The sequence below is a fragment of the Macrosteles quadrilineatus genome, unplaced genomic scaffold (assembly GCF_028750875.1).
Source record: "Macrosteles quadrilineatus isolate MER2022 unplaced genomic scaffold, UCM_ALF_1.0 Scaffold_6__1_contigs__length_79288215, whole genome shotgun sequence".
Lineage (NCBI taxonomy): Eukaryota > Metazoa > Arthropoda > Insecta > Hemiptera > Cicadellidae > Macrosteles > Macrosteles quadrilineatus.
Window position 1 is genome coordinate 35,263,910 of NW_026542599.1, and position 21,093 is coordinate 35,285,002.

The 21,093-nt window shown below is 37.2% G+C and overlaps 1 protein-coding gene across 3 annotated transcripts in view; it reads left to right on the forward strand.

Moving 5' to 3' along the window:
* The window catches only part of LOC128996226 (chromodomain-helicase-DNA-binding protein 1), a 43,134-nt gene extending 22,271 nt beyond the window's left edge, over positions 1–20,863 (forward strand). For 2 of the 3 annotated variants that reach the window (XM_054421377.1, XM_054421379.1), the window contains exons 11-29: positions 505–669; positions 1,068–1,348; positions 1,771–1,906; positions 2,247–2,462; positions 3,909–4,283; positions 5,214–5,456; positions 6,205–6,369; positions 7,185–7,314; positions 7,810–7,958; positions 8,379–8,580; positions 9,225–9,387; positions 9,630–9,879; positions 10,467–10,811; positions 11,873–12,051; positions 12,924–13,035; positions 13,682–13,791; positions 14,776–14,976; positions 16,414–16,536; positions 20,130–20,863. In XM_054421377.1, the coding sequence (XP_054277352.1) occupies positions 505–669; positions 1,068–1,348; positions 1,771–1,906; positions 2,247–2,462; positions 3,909–4,283; positions 5,214–5,456; positions 6,205–6,369; positions 7,185–7,314; positions 7,810–7,958; positions 8,379–8,580; positions 9,225–9,387; positions 9,630–9,879; positions 10,467–10,811; positions 11,873–12,051; positions 12,924–13,035; positions 13,682–13,791; positions 14,776–14,976; positions 16,414–16,536; positions 20,130–20,343 (3,759 nt within the window). In that variant the 3' untranslated portion in view covers positions 20,344–20,863. The remainder of the gene's footprint in view (positions 1–504; positions 670–1,067; positions 1,349–1,770; positions 1,907–2,246; positions 2,463–3,908; positions 4,284–5,213; positions 5,457–6,204; positions 6,370–7,184; positions 7,315–7,809; positions 7,959–8,378; positions 8,581–9,224; positions 9,388–9,629; positions 9,880–10,466; positions 10,812–11,872; positions 12,052–12,923; positions 13,036–13,681; positions 13,792–14,775; positions 14,977–16,413; positions 16,537–20,129) is intronic. The other variant, XM_054421378.1, reaches the window with a different exon arrangement.
* The last annotated feature ends 230 nt before the right edge of the window (positions 20,864–21,093 follow it).

The following is a 21,093-nucleotide window of genomic DNA, read 5'->3' on the forward strand; positions in this document are numbered from 1 at the left end:
TAAACCCAAACATTTTAAATTTACCTTTTAATTTGAGACTATTTTCTCCATGTCTTAAGATCTAATTTGTATTTATATCCATGATGGTTTTCTGTAAATTAAGGTCTCCATCGAAGTCATGCTGTAAGCAAGCTCGTCCAGATCTGAGTCAAATGTTGTGTTCCTTCCTTCATCAGTAATTCAGCCTTTTCCCACCCCTATCCTAGATTTAAGCTAGCTCTTTTGAGTCTCTTGTCTGCTACAGGAGTTCAATGTGGTAATATGACAAAAATTTAAATTTTAATACACCCTTAAAACATAGAAAATTATTTTGTGCAGACCCTTTATAGCCTACTATCTGAAATCCTCTTTGAAATACTAGAATAGCCTACAAAAAATTCAAATAAAAACCGCCTATTTTGACTTTTAAGAACAGAGTTTTAAAATAAATATATTTTTGTACTCCTCTAAGTAACTTGCGTATCCAAGTATGGACATCAGTAACTTGTGTCACTCTTGTTCCAGACAATCTGTTCGTTGTATTACCTGTTCCACACACACCAGGTTTACGGACCGTTCCTTGTTGTTGTTCCTCTCTCCACAATGACGTCGTGGCAACGGGAGTTTTGTCTCTGGGCTCCTGAGTTGAACGTAGTCACATACCTGGGCGATGTTTCATCTCGTAATATTGTAAGTAGTCACATACCTACCTTAACAATTTTTTGTGCCCTAATATCATGTACTCACATCTGTTGAATACACTAACTTATTGACCAAGCAAATGATCAAAACTGAAAGGACAAAGAAAATGAATATTATGAAATACTAAGCGCACAGGACAATGTAGATGGAGTGTCTACTTCAGAATCAAAAACCACAAACTGACATTTCTCTTGAACCTTCTCTATGAAGAAGTCTTATATTACAAGGATATATCAGTGTCATGTTTTGTGATCTTGATGTGTATCTATTAGACACTGGGACCCTAATTTTCTTAGGTTTGCTACCTAAATTCTGTAAAATAAAATCTATATATCCAAAACTCAATCATATAACAATGAAAACAACATTGTAACTGTGTTGTACAGATCAGAGATCACGAGTGGATGTTTGCCACATCGAAGCGGCTCAAGTTCAACGTGGTGCTGACTACGTACGAGATTGTGCTGAAGGACAAAGCCTTCCTCGGCAGTCTAGGCTGGGCCGTGCTGATGGTAGACGAGGCTCACCGGCTCAAGAACGATGACTCTCTGCTGTACAAGACTCTCAAGGAGTTTGACACCAACCATCGTCTGCTCATCACAGGCACTCCCCTGCAAAACTCTCTCAAGGAGCTGTGGGCACTGCTGCACTTCATCATGCCCCAGAAGTAAGTAGGTTTTTGAATATTGTACCTTTAAAACTGACTCTTGGCTCTAGCCCGGATCCTTCAACACTTATTTTCAAGCTAGGCCTAAGGGTCACAGGTCATCCATAGCCATTGGTCATTGGAAAGATTTGAACTTGGGAACTCGGAGATTGAAGTCCAGCGCTGTACTCGCTCCTCCAGAAGGGAGTAGTACAACACTATAGATGTGTATAATACACCAGACTGAGAACATAATAAGTAGTTAATTATAGATGTAATAAATCTTCTTGTGTATTTGCCAGAACATGTCAAAATAGAGTTATTTAATGAAGTTTTGAGAACTAGTACTGCGATCTAGCCATTTGACTGGGCACTCCATTTTCTTCATCACAGCACTATTAATTTATAGGGGGTTTTTACATGCTCATTTCTGATTCCTTTAGATTCAACAACTGGGAGGAGTTTGAAAGAGAGCACGATCATGCTGCCACAAAGGGTTATGCCAAACTGCACAAACAACTGGAACCTTTCATCTTGAGGAGGGTGAAGAAAGATGTGGAGAAATCACTTCCCGCTAAGGTAATTTATAATTTTACAATTTGTCAATTGTATATAATTGTTAAAAATTAATATATATTTGTCTAATAGTATGCTTTTTTAAATTTATTTGTGTATTTATACACTATTGGTATACTTTAGGCCTATGTTTTTTGTTGTGGAACGACCAAAATCCAAATCCTGGTCTTATTATATAATCGTTACCTCATTGTTTCATTAGATAGCATCATTCGGTTGATAACGACAAATAAATGTCATCTGGAACCGGAATAGACCTTACTTAGGATGGAATAAACAACAAGGCTAAGAATCAGCTTGTGATAAAGAGCATTTTTTATTTGTCTTGTGTGTTTTGTGCCAGGTGGAACAAATTCTTCGTGTCGAGATGACCTCGATACAGAAACAATATTACAAGTGGATATTAACGAAAAACTACAACGCTCTGCGCAAAGGAACCAGAGGGTCTCCGGCTACTTTCATCAACATTGTGATGGAGCTGAAGAAATGCTGCAATCACTCTTCTCTCACCAAACCTGTAGAACTTGAGGGACGACTGCCTCCAGACGATCAACTCCAGGTGGGGAACTTAGTACATATGCTACAGAATCACTAGTAAATACAACAAATCATACAGAGGGTCTTCATGTTAAAGAAAAAATAAGTAAACAACTGTATACAATAAAATGTTGAAATATTGATTACCTTATTACTTGTAACTACCAACGTCCATTTACTGTCACTGTGTAGAGAACATTTTTAATCCCTTATGATTAGATTGATGATGACACTGACACACCATGTATACTTAAATTTAAAGATGAATAAAGGATGAGTGTTGAATGAATAAGATGGCAGCTTTGCTACTTTCTAAGATCAGCAGGGTTTTGAATTATCTTTAGGGATGGTCAAGTCTCGAAATTTCGGGAAATTTTCGGGAAATTTTAAATCTCGTTAGACGAGACGAGATTTCTTTTTGGCCGAGATTTTTACCGAGACGGGAAAAAAAAAAAAAAAATTAAAAATGCCTGCAGAAAGTCAATGCAATACCCGCAATACAGGAGCGTGTTGTAGTTGCGTTTCCTTTGTGAAGTCGTTCTTATTTCATTAATTCTTTAAATGTAAATATTACTTTAATTATTTTAATAATATTACTTTAATAACATTTGAGAAGTTTTGTAAAGTGTAAGCAGTGTGAGAAATGTTTTATTACTATAAAAAGTCAAAACAAGTAACTATTTTATAAAAATTAATATTGCTTTTATTTTATGATTTATTTTATTTTAGGATAAGTTGAACTCTATCCTAACTGATATCACTATGTTTCCTAATCGTAGGCATTTTTAATAAGTTAGGCGTGATTAATAAAAAAATGTTATGCTGATGTTTTTTAATAAAAGATTGTAAATATTCTTGCCTATTATCATTATTTTTGTATTTAAACAGTCATCTAACAATGTTACAAAATCAGGTAAAAATTTTGAACGTGCATTTCCCGTTGTGTATGAGAAGGAAAATCCCGTCTCGATCTCGTCTCGAAATTTTATGAGAAATAAAAAATCTCGTCTCGTCTCGTCTCGAACTAAAAATCCAATCTCGTCCATCCCTAATTATCTTTTTTTTAAGCTCATCATATCATGCTGAATACTATACAGTAATCCTCAACTATGAATTTTTTACTTAGGTAAGTAAGTGTGTATTCTTCACTATCTCATATACAATTCCTTGAACCATTAATTATTTGGATAGCTGAGTGGTTATAGTGCTCACCTGGTAATCAAAAGTTCATTGGTTCGATCCTGAGAAAAATTGGAAGCTTTTTGATAGTTCAAAACTGGACTCAGCTATCCTTGATCAATGGGCCTTTTCATGATCCTGACGCATGAGGCAGCTGATAACAAAGCTGTACAAATCATCTCAATCCATTCTACACTCACCCTGTATTCATATTCAGCTTAAAATACACAACCAAGGTCTTGCTGCCTCAAAGAAGTGTTTTTTTCAAACTTTGACATTATGTTGGCAGATGCTGCTGAAGGGGTCAGGCAAACTAGTGCTGTTAGACAAGCTACTGGTGAGGCTCAAGGAGACAGGACACAGAGTGTTGATATTCTCTCAGATGGTGCGCATGCTGGACATCCTGGCAGAATATTTACAACTGCGGCACTTCCCCTTCCAGCGACTAGACGGCGGTATTAAGGGAGAGTTGCGGAAGCAAGCGCTAGACCACTTCAACGCTGAGAACTCTGCAGACTTCTGCTTCCTCTTGTCTACCCGAGCGGGAGGTTTGGGTATCAATCTGGCAACAGCGGACACGGTGGTCATCTTCGACTCGGACTGGAACCCTCAGAATGATCTGCAAGCGCAGGCTCGGGCTCATAGGATAGGACAGAAGAATCAGGTAGGCTATTATACGACGAAACGACTGTTCTTGTGGGAAAGATTTGATACTAGTGATCATGTGTATAAATTAACGTCTACATACAATGCTCTCTAAATAAATACTGCTAAATACAAATTTAAGTCAAATAATGTATACAGTATGCATTTAAACACTCCATTTTAACAAGTTTTTGGGGACGTCGGTTTAACCGGAAAAACTGTTATCTGGACTGGCCTCGGTCCTGAGGAGTCCGTATGAGAGGGAGTCTACTGTAACTTTGTGATAATCATTATACATGTCGGTGCTATACAGACATAAAATATGTTTTCTATTACTACAGTCAATACCTTCTACAGTAGACTCTCTCTTATCCGGACACCTTTTAACCGGACTACCGGTTAAACCGGATAGCACTGGGCGGAAATCTCTTTAACCGGACAATTTTTATCAGCATATTGGTTTAACCGGACTAGATCGGCAGGAAGTGGGCGGTACTGAAACGGCTGTTCTTGTGGGAAAGATTTGTGACCAGTGATCACGTGTCTAAATACAATGCTCTCCTAAATTGAAGTCAAATACTGTATACAGTATGCATTTAAACGGTCCATTTAACAAGTTTTTTGGGGACGTCGGTTTAACCGGAAAACCGTTATCCGGACTGGCTTCGGTACCGAGGAGTCCGGATAAGAGGGAGTCTACTGTAATCTGAACACCTCAAAACCAGTCCTGTGTCTTATTTGTTGATAATGAGGCCAGAAATAAACAAACAATTGTAATCGTGTTGATATCTGCTGTTAGAAAGCCCCTCCTGATGACTTATTTCGGATAAGTCTGGACAGATAGTTTGAGTCCGGACTGTACTAGACAACTGTACTAGACACATTAACATAACACTTTACTATGATATGTTAACTGCAAACTTTTAACCGACTCATACATTATGTTCAGGTGAACATCTACCGGTTGGTAACCAAGTCCAGCGTAGAAGAGGACATTGTAGAAAGAGCAAAGAAGAAGATGGTCTTGGACCACTTGGTGATCCAGCGAATGGACACCACAGGACGGACTGTACTAGACAAGAAGTCTGGCTCGAACTCTACACCTTTCAACAAGGAAGAGTTGACTGCTATACTCAAGTTTGGAGCTGAGGAACTGTTTAAAGACGAAGAGAATGCTGACGAAGAGCCAACAGTGAGTGAAACTATAGATAGACGAGTTATAGACAACTTTAAATTTATTAGAGATTTTTGTGGGGCTAGCAGGTTTATGTAAATGGGAATTGAATGACTCTGGGCCAAGAAAAACTATAGGCTACACACAAATTAGTTTTTTTATTGTCACTGATAACATTTTCAAACGAGAAATGTTTGGGCGCCTTTGGAAAGTGTGGATTTTTAAGAGTTAATTTACTCAATGTAAAATTGAATAAAAGCAAGATGGTTTGAAGAAAATAAAAGTTTAAAAAAGCTAAAAGAAACTGTTGTCTGTGACAGTGAAATATTCTAATTTTCGTATGTAGAGTGTTATTAGACATATATTTATTTACCTTCCCTAAACAAGTTTTATTACATACGCTTCATTATTTTAGTTCCCATCAGGTGCCTTGACATGGACAGTTGGTGCAGTAATCTAGCACTAGATGTGGAGTATTGGGACCACATTCTACCCATGCGAGATAAGATTAGAAGTCTAAGAGGTCTCCATTTTTATAAATTGAGTGTACCATCAATTTATGATGTGTTTTTAACTTTATTATAATTTGACTTACAACCATTTAAAAATATTTTCCTTTGGGTAGACGAGTTGCTTACAATGACGATTCAGTTTTAATTTAAATTCAAAGCTTAATAATAAATAATAATAATAATTTTGATAAATGTTAAAGGAAAAAGCAAATGTAACATTTACCATTGCTCACTTGTGTTTTCTGTCCGCGCAGTGTGACATTGACGAGATTCTGCGTCGGGCAGAAACCGCCGAGGACGCACCAGCTACTGCAGGGGATGAGCTGCTGTCTGCCTTCAAGGTCGCGTCCTTCGCTGCCTTCGAGGAGGACAAAGACACCCAGAGTGAGCAGGAGCAGGAGGAAGAGACAAGGGACTGGGTGAGTCAACAGCTGTCTAGAGTGTAGCAGACAATTTAAAATATTGAAAATGGTCAAAGCAACTAAAACCTACAAGAAGTATTTTTTTAAGGGGCTAAGTTTCTTTACCTGAGTAAATTAAGAGTTAAGGAGCTAAAAAATACACAGTACAAGGTCGCGAAACATAAAACTCTTTAAGAGTCGATTGAAGAGGCCTACTTTGTGTAGAAACACTTTGTTGTCAGATGACTACTGCGCTACATTAAAACGCCAGTTACTTTTTGGACGACCTATGTGTTTGTATGAAGTTTATTTCGTTTTGGAGGACAAGAAGGTGGGCTGCTATGAGTTAGCAGACTACTGATACGGTCCTCCTACATTACCATCTCTTGAACACTCTCTCATGACGAGATAACATGAGAGGCTACACTGGAGATAACATTTATGAACTTTGGGCAGAAGAGAATTAGCAATTTTGGTTGGGATTGGTTTGATTTTGATGAATCTTTTTGCAGAGTATTTTTAGGATTCCGTAACCCAAAAAAAATGGTGGCCGAAAAGGTTGTTGCTTGTATCAAAATGATACATTGCGACCAACAGAGGTTTAAGAACTTGAAAACTGTAAAAATATTCTACTATCCTTAAACCACTCTGCACACCATATCTTTGACTCAGTTTTATTAAAAGTTCATTAAAGAATCAAGATTAGTAATTGTAATTAGCTAAATATGCCCTGAAAAGTGCTATTTCCCCAAAATTAAATTATTTAAACTTTGTATACAATTCCAGGGTCTAAACTCAATTTATTGTACTACATTGTTGATTGGTGTTTTCAGGACGAGATCATTCCAGAAAACTACCGGGCAAAGGTGGAAGAAGAAGAGAAGGCCAAAGAAATGGAAGACTTGTACTTACCTCCCAGAAGTCGCAAGACACTGCAGCAAATTAATCAGTCCGAGAGTGATGGTAATTACATGACGAGTTAATATCAGTAATTTGAATTAACAACCGTACTAGGATGTACAAATAACCATGTTTCCAAGTATTCATATTAGCTTTTGGTAGGTTTCATGAAGTATTTCCATTCTGAGGCTGTCACAACTAATTGTTGAGTTAAGGCTAGTAGATATTTAAGAAGGCTTCAAACATTTATTTACCATAAGGTCTACCTTCAGAGCATGATATGGTGTTCCCCATCCTTACAGACAGAATAAACTATTCCTTGCCCTTCTATAACTTTGAAAATATGTTCCCATTCATTTTATGAGTTATAGATTTTTCATGGTTCCCTGATTTCTTATTGTTCCTTGTTTGGACTGTTTTGCTTGTACTTCCATGTATAACTTGTTATTTCCTGTTTAAATCAAATCAAATCTCTCTCTTTGTAGTTTTTACAAAGAATATATCATTTTTCAATTGCTAATGTTTTGGTCCTGGTTAAAAAACTCTTTTTTTTCTTAGGTGAAGGCAGCGGTAGAGGGAAGAAAAGAAAGAAGAGAACTGACTCAGAATCTGGAAGTGAAGAAGGAAGTGATGAAGAGCGGCCGAGAAAGAGAGGAAGACCTCCACAGAGAAATAAAGAGATGATCAAAGGATTTTCTGAGCCTGAGGTACAATTTTACTGTTTTCGTTGTTGTTTGGACAAATTGCAATGTAAAATGCAAAGATATTTGTTAAGATATCAGCCTTCTCTGATTATCTCTCCCCAACTCAATCCTTGTGTTGAAAATGCTATCAGGGCAGTAAAATACTATTTCAAGCTATTTATTTCTATGGTACAACATTTAAATGCAGATAATCGACAAAGATATTAAAATATTGGTGAAAAATCATAACCTTTCGAAGCATACTTGATGGAGATAATGGTACCCATGATTAAATCAACTCGTGTCACTCTGATAGAGCATTGCATCCAACGTGTTAATTTAGTGTTAACTTTAACTGTAGCTCTATTCTTAGCTAAGTTTCTGTGTTTCCTTTCCTAATTCATAACGTAACATGAGTCCGTAACAAATTAACTATTCGTGCAGGTTCGGAGGTTTGTGAAGAGTTACAAGAAGTTCCCGGCGCCCATGAAGCGGCTAGAGGCGATTGCTTGTGACGCGGAGCTGCAGGAGAAGCCACTAGCTGAGCTGCGTCGGCTCGGCGACCTGCTGAAGGAACGATGTCTGGCGGCTGTTGGGGAACAACAGGCGCAGAAGGAGAACGAGAACGAAGACAGCAACTTGTCTGGTACGTGCTTTTCTAGGATACTTGTTTGATTTTCTAAAAGGCTCTTAAAGAATGGTAGAAAAGGAAGAGTACTGGAAAGTATTTCTTATACTAAGGCAGGGCGTGGACATTTTGATAACTTAAAACTGATCACTTAAAAAGTGGTATGCATATGTTTTACTTAAATAAATTACAGAATCACATAAAAGTTGTGCCAGAGAATGTTTAATAAGCTCTGCTGGGTCTGAGAATGTAGTCAAAGGATACTCATTTTGACTAAGATGAAGCCAGGGAAGCTCAAGTTTTTACTGAAAGAAAAATTGGAATGCACATTGTAGGCCAAGCTCGTTTAGGTACAATGAGGGAAGCATATTTATGGCTAGTCGAGGCCTGAAAAGTACTTTTAGGACGAGGAAAATTTAGAAGCGCTCTTTTAGGGTTGGGGAAAGATATTTAAGACCAGTAAAAGCCTGGAAAATACTTATTGGGCCAGGGACTGTCATATTTAATATTTATACATATTTATCTCATACGACATTTTCCCTTGTATTTAGGTTCTGGGAGTATCAGGGGAGTAGGCAAAAATGTATGTGTATTTTTTTGTACAATACATTTTGAAAGTAAAGGTAGCCTCAGTGTGGGTGATTATTTGTGTTGTGTTGCAGCTGTCAACACAGGCAGGAGGCGAGGTAGAGGACCCAGCATCAAGTTTGGTGGAGTCTCAGTCAATCCCAAGACTCTGCTGAGTATAGAGAAGGAACTGGAACCCCTAGACCTGGCTTTACCTGCCGATGCAGAGGAGAGGGCCAAGTGGACGCTGGGACACTCGTGAGTAAAATACTGATCATACCTCTTGCACTTTGTTATGTCTGAAATGTAAAAATCACAATCTCCTAGTAGAGCCTCACATATTCGGCCTAAAACCAATACAAATGTGTAGGAAAAATAGGTTAAGTAACTAACGTAAACATATGAAAAAAAATTGTTAAATTTTTATTTCAAAACTGGATACATATTTCATGAGATTTGAATGTATAGTACCATAGTCAAAGTTATTCCTCTTTTGACAGGACCAAGTCAGCTAACTACGACGTAGAGTGGGGCGAAGCAGAAGACAGTGCATTACTGAGGGGAGTTTATCAGTATGGGCTAGGTAGCTGGGAGGCTATCAAGATGGACCCTTCACTCGGCATCAGCGACAAGATACTGGCCAATGACGACAAGAAACCTCAGGCCAAACACCTGGACATGCGCGCGCAATACCTGCTCAAGATACTGCGCAAACGCAGCGGCCTCGGCTCCGACACCAAGAAACCTCCAGTGAGTAGACAAATCTCGTTGGCTCTTTTACAAACCAAAATTTTCCTTTAAAGTTTTATAACAGTGGAACTTAAGTCATTCATACTAAAGTGCCAGTAAACAACATGGATACAAAAACCATTAAACTCAATTGGATAGTTAATTGCAATTGCTTTTACTGTAGCTGTTCAAAAACTTAACAAAATGTTTACAAATTTTGTAAAGGATCCCTTTAGACCAGGATTTTTAAGGATTGAGTGATGGATAGGTTAAATAGCAGGCTTAGTTTACTGCCCAAAATTAATGAAATGTACAAATAAACTCGTAGAATTTTTGGAGCTGCAAGCTCCTTCTTAGTACTGTAGTAGAGTTGTTCTTGTTGGTTGTTCCAGTCAAGGAAGGAGAAAAATATTTCTGCCTAATCACTAAGTCAGTACTTTGTGGTCACTTAAGTCACAAATCTCAAAACTGTATGATAGCATTGTGTGTGACAATACAAACAACAAAGACAAAGACTCTATTACAGGAGAAGGAGCTAGTAACTCCAAAAACTATGTATACTTGCATGTTCATCCATTTCGTCCTTATTTACAAATTGTATGTTTCAGGTGAAGAGAAGACCCAGAGGAAGTGTTAAGGTGGACACAGTCAACAAGAAGCCTGTCTCCAAGGAAATCATTGATGATGACAGTTCAGGAGCTGAAGACAAACCGTCTGCGCCAACCCCAAGCAGCACAGTCACTCCGGACCAGCCCAAGGAGAATAGAGTCACTCCTCCTAAAGCGAAAACCGAAGAACCGGAGGTGGAGAAACATAAAGAGAAGAAGAAAAAAGACACAGGTCCCAAGAAGAAAAAGAAGAAAGACAACACTGGACCGATGCATTTCACTGCAAACAGCGAGCCAAGAGCATTAGACGTCTTGGGCGACTTGGAGCCACAAATATTTAATAAGGTAATTTAATGTTTGAATGGATTTTCGATGGAGTTATTTTAAGTAGTTTTCAGAATGGTTAACAACTACTTTTTTAAAGTTGGTTCTAAAAAATTGTGTTGCTCAAAAGTTTATTAGTGCTGTAATGAAACTTGACCAAGTCGTTTTCAATAATCTTTACCGAATTTCGTCTGAAAATAAATAGATTTCCATTTTTATACATAATTTGCCTCCAGGATTGATCTATTGACATAAAATGAGGTTACTAACCTGTCGTCAATCAATCCTCTATTGTCTTGGATGACTAGTTTCGGGGTTAAAACCCCATTTTCAAATCTCTTCAGTCTTCAAAAGTCAAACATATTTTCTTTCATAAGCCGTCGTCAAAATTACTTCACACATACACATAAACACACACAAAAACATTTATATTTACAAATCATGTACATGCGCGTGAGGCCGGCCAAGGACAAAACCAGAGTCTTGTTGTTGTCAACCTAGACTATTAGATATTATATAATTTATTCAAATAGCACCTGGGTCCAGTATCATTAAGTCAAATAGCATCTGGCTGTAGAATCATTAATTCAAATAGCATCTGGGTCCAGAATAATTAATTGATATAGCATCTGGGTTCAGAATCATTAATTCAAATAGCATCTGGGTCCAGAATAATTAATTGAAATAGCATCTGGGTTCAGAATAATTAATTGAAATAGCATCTGGGTTCAGAATCATTAATTCAAATAGCATCTGGGTCCAGAATAATTAATTGAAATAGCATCTGGGTTCAGAATCATAAATTCACATAGCATCTGGATCCAGTATCGCTAATTCAGATAGCATCTGGGTTGAGTATCATAATTTCAATAGTATCTAGGTCCAGTATCACTAACTCGAATAGCATCTGGGTCCAGAATCGATCTCGCTTAAAATTACACCAGAGACCTCTGGTAGACCTTGGGTAAAATTACACATAATATGTGAATGTGAGTACTTGAAGTACTTGGCCCAGACATATGTGGGCTAACTAGAAATGTTTACAAACAACATTAGTATTGATAGTCTTGTTATTGTGACAGTGTAAGGAGATGATGAGGCCAGTCAAAAAGGCACTGAAGGCTCTGGACAACCCTGACCAGACACTGAGTGAGCAAGAGCAGCTGCAGACGACGAGAAAACATCTGGTCATGATAGGTGATCAGATCAACAAGTGTCTAACACAGTACAAGGACCCCGACCAGATCAAGGAGTGGAGAAGGTAAGTCTCTTTTGCTTCTGGATACTAGGGGTCCTCCCAGTGTTTGATTTGGTGGAAAAATTGGTGTATGTTAGAGGAATCGACATTTTACATCAGCGTTAAATGTCGGTGGCTCATTCAACTTTGTCCATTTTAGTTTAAAATGTTTTGGCTACAACCTAAACATAAGATGGGAATGCATAGTAAAATAGACAATAGACAATAGACAATATTTCTTTATTTACATAATTCATAGAGAATAGTAATGCGTCAACAAATTTTTGATGGTTAACTTAAAACTATTTACAACATTGTAGGGTTGAGGGGAAGATCCACTGGTGCTGTTTTTTTCAGGAATTCGGCTTCTGTGTTAAATTGCCATTTCTTGAATGCATAACATTGTTAAAATAACTATTTTCAACTTATTTAGTTAATCAATTTTGTTAAGTACCTTATAAAAAAATTGTGCTGGATGTATCCATTTTTGGATCTTATGGAGTCCATTTTAATTTTTGGGTACAAAGAAAGAAAAACTTTATCTGCCGTCTTCTAAAAAAATTCTTTCTCCTGTTAGCTAGTTTGTTTAGCAGCTATGTCGTTCTTTCCTGAGATCTAACAACATGTTGGTGAGTCGGCGGCTCAGTCGGTAGCGTCACAGACTTCGGGCCCAAGGCAGCGATGTCGTGGGTTCGGATCCTGGTCACTGCCGCAAACATTTTATCAGTATAGTTCACCTTAGTACTGTACCAGCTCACCCCTTGCTTTGCTGGATACGTTCCACGCATGGGCAGTTAGTCTATGTGGACAGGCAAATGCAAGGTTAAAAGAGGCCGTCAACCTTAAAAAAAAAAAAAAAAAACAACTTTATAATGTTTTATTTTCAACTTTTACAGCCACTTGTGGGACTTTGTATCGAAGTTCACAGAGTACGATGCCAAAAAGCTGTACAAGTTATACAAGCATGCAATCAAGAAGGTGAAACCGGAGAAAGATTCAGATGAAAAGGTGAGTGGAATTTCAAGTAATTAATGAATCATTCCATGAAACTATTTCTGAATTTACATTGTTGTACATTTTCAAACCACAAAATGTCACGGTCACGGAAACGTCAATGTCATCGAGGCTAGTAGATGAGTAAGTTATGTGCCTCTGGTAACTTGAAATACATCAGAGTCAAGTAACCTGCATGCTCTACCGGCCTCCGTGTAGATGCGGCTTTACAGAAAATTTGGTAAAATTAAAATTATCGATTTTGAGAATAAATTTTATGGTATCGTTACAGAGATTTGATAAATTTTGGTATCGACATATCACTATTTTTTTTATAAGCTATTGATAAATTGAAGGTATAAGATCTAGTTTTTAATTTTCTGATTATTGAATCAAAGTAATATTTAAAAATTGCATACTTGTGTCAGGCAATATTAAAGTAATCATAAATTGGATTCCTTTAACAGAGAATGCTTTTTTCGATAACTAAAATAACTGTGTTGGCGCTAAAACAGCATTGCGGGAGTTGGCACAAAAACGCGTTGGAAAGTTTGGTATGAAAAGCACGACCTGAACTATCTGGAATTACTCATGAATTTTTTCTGGCCTAGTGGACACCCTGTCTTTCTTCGTTGACTGATTTGTTTGTATTTTCTTTTAGAAGTCGTCAGAAAAAGACACGGAGAAACATCATAAAAAGAAATCAGAAGATGGAAAGTCGAACAATGAAAATTCATCCAGTAAAAAGTCTTCTCTTCCATCCATTCCAAGGTTAGTAGTGGCAATTTTTATAAAGGACAAAAAAGTGGTTTGAGTTACATGCAGAATGTATATGATAAGAAAATCGTGCACAACTGGTCAAAAGGTCAGGTACAGTTTAAATCTCTTCATGTGTCACAAGGCAGTCAAAGTCAACTAAACTTTTGAATTGTAGAAAAAGGAGGATAGCAGCTAGCTTACATTGAAAGTGTGGGTAGGCCATAGAACAAGTAGAAAAACACAATGCACACAATATTTCGTCCCCACAGACAGGACCATTTTGTAACTCTTTCTCTACACTTGATAAAGTCCCTTAGGGGACGAAATATTGTGTGCATTGTGTTTTTCTACTTGTTCTATGGCCTACCCACACTTTCAAGGTAAGCTAGCTGCTATCCTCCTTTTTCTACAATTTAAAATCCTGGCCTAGAGCCTTTCCTTAAACAAAACCAACTAAACTTTTGGATTGTTATGAAGGGTTTGTTTAACTAATTCTATTACAAACGATATTGACTTAATTTTTTGGGCGTGCTGTGTTATAAATAGAGTAATTATTTTCAATAAAATGTATAATTTAAGGGTACCCACCTTATGCACTTTAACCTTGAAAACATACACAAACCAGAAACCTGAAACGGGAACCAGGAACCTGGTGTGAACGTTGTTACTGTACCTTGAATGAGCTGTGTGTTTTGTCAACTATGAAAATAAGCATGTATGACTGTATAAAACCGTGACTTTCATTTTCAAGTTTGAGTGTGGATCCTGCAAATGAATATTAATGAATATATAATATGAATATTGCCTGAATTTTTTTCTCTTTTTTTGAGTGGTTACCACAACAATTTTTACTTTTGTGTTGTATATTTTATGTGTCTATGGACTTATTTAAAGGTAAGCCTGCTTTCCTGTCAATTTACTGAATAGTGGCTGTATCGTAATAAAAAAAACAAAAAACATTTATATGCGGAATAATAAATATGTTTTTCCTTGCAGGAATTCAGAAAAAGAAGATCGTAAGTCAGGGGAGAAAGAGAAGGAGGGTAAGCGGGCAAAGGTGGATAGCGGAGGAACACCTCCCAGCATGCAACGGGGGACAGGGAGCTTCAGATCTGGCGGGGACAACAGAGGTAGTGGAGCTGGAGTCAACAGTCCTCACACTCGACCCGATGGAGCTGGAGATAGATGGAACAGCCGGTGAGTTACAATACTTAAGTGTAGGAATACAGAAGAACCTCGTTTACAGGACCATCAACAAAAATCCATCAGGTGGTTTGGTTCAGGCAAAATGTTGTTAACACAACAACATCAATTAAAAGTGCACTTTTAAAATCCCCTTGAAAAAACCCTAACACATAATGTTGAATTAACCTTGATAACAACAACAATGCTGATCTACAAATTATAATAAAAAATTAACTTGTTAGCATAAATATTGCCCTTAAATTCACTCATTATAAAGAAGCTCAGTGCTTTTATACCGCTTGGTCATTGTATACAATGGGCTCATGTGGTTACCTAAATGTATCAGTAATTAACAACACTATCATAAAATTAACTATACGATAACTGTATGATACATTAACAACACTGGCATAACAAAAACCTTAGCATAGTTGTTCCAAACTTTACTCCTAATTAGCAGCACATGTCATGTTTAGCTTTCTCAATTTTTAGGGGTCTGCGAGACCCTAATATTTTCAGGTTGGGCCAACATTTGGCCAGATTGATTGGTTCGGGTTAGAAATCATTTTTGGGCCAAACTCATGTTAGGTTCAGCCAAGCCAAGCTTTTATGTTTGCGATGATTTTGTCACTGATTGTGGGAGACGATGGTACCGTGACCGCGAAAGACGTTCAAGATTTTTCCGATACCGCAGAAGATGTTCATCATTTCACCACGATATATGGGGGGGGGGGGGGGGGGGTGATCTTGAAAATCACATGATGTAAACGGTTAAAACAAAAACAACTACAGTAGACTCTCTCTTGTACTCCTCGGGACCGAGGCCAGTCCGGATAACTGCTTTTCTGGTTAAACCGACGTCCCTAAAAACTCGTTAAAACGGACCGTTTAAATGCATACTGTATACAGTATTTGACTTAAATTTAGGTGAGCATTGTATTTAGACACGTGATTACTGGTCTCAAATCTTTCCTCACGAGAATAGTTTTTTCAGTACCGCCCACTTCCTGCCGATCTACTCCGGTTAAACCGATGTGCTGATAAAAATTGTCCGGTTAAAGATATGCCATTTCTGCCGAGTGTAGTCCGGTTACTGTATTACGCAATTTTTTGGTTGATATTATGTAAAAACTGAATGTATCGTTTCAATTAGTAATTTTTAAAAAATAAATAAAAAAAAACTTGAAAGCAAAAATGTTTGACCTGACCTGAAGTAAAAATGCTTAGCCTGCCGACACCTGCATTTTTCGAGTTTGGTTCAGATGGATAGTTTTAAAAAAATGTTTGAATCTGGTAAAATTGTGTCTGATTAAATGGTCTTCGGAGCTAAAAAGTTAATACGTAAATACCAGTATTTTGACATCAACACACTAGGTTGGTAAACTCGAAAGGAAGATCTAAGACCAGCTATTTCTTTAGTCTCAGACCACTTATTGTTTTGTTGCACAGGTATGACAAGAGAGACAGAGAGAGATTTGAACCTTACCCACGGATGCAGGGACCCGCAGGAGCCGGGGGTAGCTACAACAGGGACAGGGATAGGAACAGAGGCCGACCCCATGATAAGGGCAGGTGAGTCATGTTAGGTGTATACAATGGTGTGAAGCAAGCATGTTAATAGCTTAGAACAAATGAAAACCTCACTACCTTTACTACACTTAAAACCAAAGGACTTGGGCCAACAGGACCCTGTCTATCAAATACCCCACTCTACTGCAACTCTCAAACAACCCCGTAGATTCTGTAAGTCAACCTACTTAAAGTAACAACCTTTTTTTTAAAAAACAAAAAAAAAACAAAAAAATCGAACATAAATTTCAAAAGTAATGGTTCTGTAAAAGTACAAATTATTTGATATTAAAAATCTATTATATACATCTGTTAGACAATTTAATTCCTTACATAGAAATATATACAACAACTAAAGAATACTATATTTTACACGAGCTATGTTCAAAAAAACGAAAAAGCGTAAATCGCAAAAATGTGACTTTGCACGCCATTTATTGTAATTTAGAAAAATAATTTTGAAAATTTATAAAAGCAGGTAGAAAGTTACATTTTGTAATCTAATGTTATAATTTAACTTATAAATCGTGTAAAGCACATAAACACACATATATATATAATATATATATATATATATATATATATATATATATATATAGTAGGCTATATGTTTGCAATGTCAAGGTGGGAACAGCAGCTTTGATATAAAATTATGTTAGGCTGAAGCCTAATTTGTACCAAGCCTACTACAAAATCATATGTAAAATAAATAAAACCCAAGAAAGAGACATTCAACTTACTTTCTAAAATTGTTGGAGTGTGTGGTAGTCCTTCATGCAAGGGTACACACAAAGAGGAACGCCGCATTCAGTACACATGTACGGTGTGTCCTTCCTTTTCTGGGGCCTAAGCTTAGTGTTTGAACAAACATGGCAGTAGCGACGAGGTTTCAACTTTTTATCAGTTGGTGGGATTGGTGTGAGGAAATGTCGTTGGGTGAGACGGAGCGGAATCTCGCCTTTTGATGGTCGCCCACCTTGAATATTGGTTCTCATCACACAGTGATGTTCTAAAATCTGCCTGACGAGCTCCCTGCGATAATCTGATAGCTGCAAATTCTTGTTTCTTTTTTGGACTTCATTGTGCAGAATATATGAATTTCTGATTGTTACGTCCAAGAAGTGGAAAAAAAGTTTCTTGTACCACTTGATACTTTTTCTTGCAGAACAGTTGAAGGACAGTTGCATATCACCAATATCGATAGCCCCCATGTTTTTGTTGTAGTCCACCACTGACAAGGGCTTTTTGATTTCCTCCCCAGTTTCCCAGTTGTTTTTCCCTATGCCAATCATGTCGCTGGTATGCATCGTACTTAGCATCCTAACCTCTCTTTTGTCTTGCCAACGTAGGTACATCATATTTTCTGTACAATGTACATCTGTTTTACCTACATCTAAGGGGGCTAGTTTTTTTGGTAAACCCTGTCGATTGGGATTGACTGTTCCACACATGTTTGTGTTGCGCTTCATCAGTTCCTGAGCTAGTGACGGTGAAACGTACCAATTATCCAAAAACAATTTATGCCCCTTATCGAAGTAGGGTTCTGTTAGTGTTAGCACCACTTGCCCCGTCATGCCTACTTTTTCTTTTAATTCTGCAAACTCAAGTTCCGTTTCTGATCCTAAATAGGGAAGGATGTTCAAAACATAGCCTGTTAGACAGTCTGAGATCACAAACATTTTGATTCCAAATCGTGCTCGCTTTGAAGGAATGTACTGTCTAAAGGCTAACTTACCCTTATAGAGAAATAGCGTCTCATCTATCGCCAGTTTTTCAAAGGGCTTGATATTAGATGCAAACATTTTGTTCAACGTACATAAAATTGGTCGAATTTTGTGAATCCTGCCAATTGATTTAGGATTGGGCACAAAAAATTGGTTGAAATGAAGGGTTTTCAATATATTTTTGAAACGATTCCTACTCATAACCTGCCCAAAGATCTTTGTTTCCAGTAGTGAATCTGTAGACCAATAATCATTTATTTTATTTTTTCGGACCTGAGACATTAGAATACACAAGGCGAGGAAGCAGAGAATCTCATCCTCGTCAACCGGTTTCCATGTACTTAGCTCGTCAACAGAAGCATAATTTGGGAGTTTGGTAATTACATCTGTAAAATAAGAATTCGTTTCTGATACAATATGAGTTATCAGTTCCATGGTAAAAAGCTGTAAAAACATTTCTAAATACGACGATCCTTTAGGTATGTCATTATCGATTCCGGATGTTGTGTTGTCAAATTCAAACAATGTGGGAGAGAATGTCTGGTTTGACTTCCACGGGAATGTTATTTCTGGCTTCTTATTCCCTTTATTTCTCTTTTTTTTAGCTGCAAGCACAGGCCTAGCAGGTCTACCTGTTCGTTTATTATTACGCCTAGGCCTAACTCTAATATTAGTCACAGGCCTATCTGTAGTGTTATGCCTATGTTCCTCAGCAGTAAGTGAGTCTAAGCCTATCATTGCATCATCTTCAGCCTCATAATTTTCTTGGTCAGCAACTAGTCCTGGCATTGTTGTTTCACTCTCATTTTCATCTACATCCATATATACAAGGTCTTCTTCATCAACAACTAACCCTAAGTTTGCATCATTTTCATTCTCAGAAATAGGCCTAACACTATTTTCTTCAAAAATATTCTCTATGGTACTAAGCATGTAGTTGTCCTCAGGTAGGCCTAAATCATAATCATTGTTACTTACATCATTTGGGTCAAAACAACTCGGGCCAGGAATGGAATCGTCGTAGAGGTTAGTTGAACTCGATGCATCTCCTGCAGGTCCAGGAACACTTGTCGCCGTAGATCGTTGATGAGAATAAATAAACCCCTCTTCACTGTCACTTTCACCGTCCGATAAATCACTAAAATCATCTCGAGACAAATATTCTGATATTTCGTTGTCCCGAAGTTTGTTAGATCGCGAATCCATTACACAATGTTTACCAAAACACAAACAAAAACAAACAACTCGCGTACGTATTATTGAGTAACACTAGTGACAGCTGGGAGCGGAACGAAAACGATTCAGAACTAGCAGTGATGCAAGACTAATAGAACAAAACAAAATATCCCATGATTCCCTGGATTCCCCTGAACAGATGAATACTAAACACAACGTATTAGTGTAACAGCTGACAGCAAAAAAGAGCACGAAAATAACAAGTTGACGTCAGCTCGCATATGTGCGGGCGTGGACCGCTGGCGCGACAGTCGTCTGCTCGCATATATGCGAGCGTGGACTCCAAGAGGTTAATAATGTGTGGCTTAGCTGGTGGGAGAGGCTCACCTTAAACTATGTCTAGGTTGGGTGGAAGTTGATGACATTATTGAGTTAATAGGAATTGTATACAACACCTGTTTTGCTTCTTTTAACATTAGTATAGAAGAGGTGGACACAGATTTTTTTGCTTTTTTTGGTTAGGGACATATCATGCTTAGATAAATATATTTTATAAGACATAAAAGGACATACAAAAATTGACGGAGAAACTTAAAATAATAGACTTGGGGGACTTGAAATTGTATAAATATTCTAACACCTTGTACCACTGTTTAGTGTCTCTTTATTTGAGTGATTGATTCAATTTTATTTCAGATTCCACCCGACAATGAATGCCGGATATGGTAACCCGTATGGGTCGAGCTATGACAACAACGGTGGTGGTTACAACCGAGGGGAGAGATACCCGGGTCCCTCCCCATCCAACTTTGCGGGTGACTGGAGGAGAGATGGTAGCAAGGATCGTAACCAAGATTACCGAAGCAGAGATTACGAAAGACGACCACCAGCTCCAACGGCCAACACGTAGTTGACTACGGTTATCCATTTTTTAATTTCTCTACGAATTAATGACATTTTTACTGATTTTTGTCACATCAGGACTGTTGAAGGATTATGTGATCATTGTATATTTATTTGAATCGTTTTCTCTGTAAAAATATTGTAAAGGTTCAGAACCGAGTGTACAGTGTTTGGGTGTTTGTATTTATTAGTTTTACACAATCAAGTGATGCGATTTAGCCACAGGGTAGCAAGTGGTTCTTGTCTATTTTAGGACTTCAAAGTGAAGTGTCTTTCTCATATTGAACACATGTATAGAAAATCACCTTATCAATGTGATCATTGTTTTATAATGATTATTATAGTTATATTTTTGTTTTAACACGGAAAAGGACAAACTTTAATTTCATTTGTTATATATATTATTTATAGAACTATTTATATGTCTAAAATTAGGAATATGTGAAATGCCAGGATATTTTTGTGCAGAGTTTTCTCTTTTACACAAATGACGGCTGAGATTTTAATGATTAAAACATTTTATGAAAGATTTTATTTATTACGCTTGAGTGTTCATACATTATAATTACATATACATAATCATCTACATAATTAATAATAGTTTGCAATTTTTAATTTTTATATTTATAATCATATTTTGTTATATGACATAATAATTATACGGTATCATATTTTTTACAGATTATTTTTCTTAACTTTTTCCTATTTAATAATTATTTGTACTAAGAAACCAAAAACCAACATCTTTATACATTTG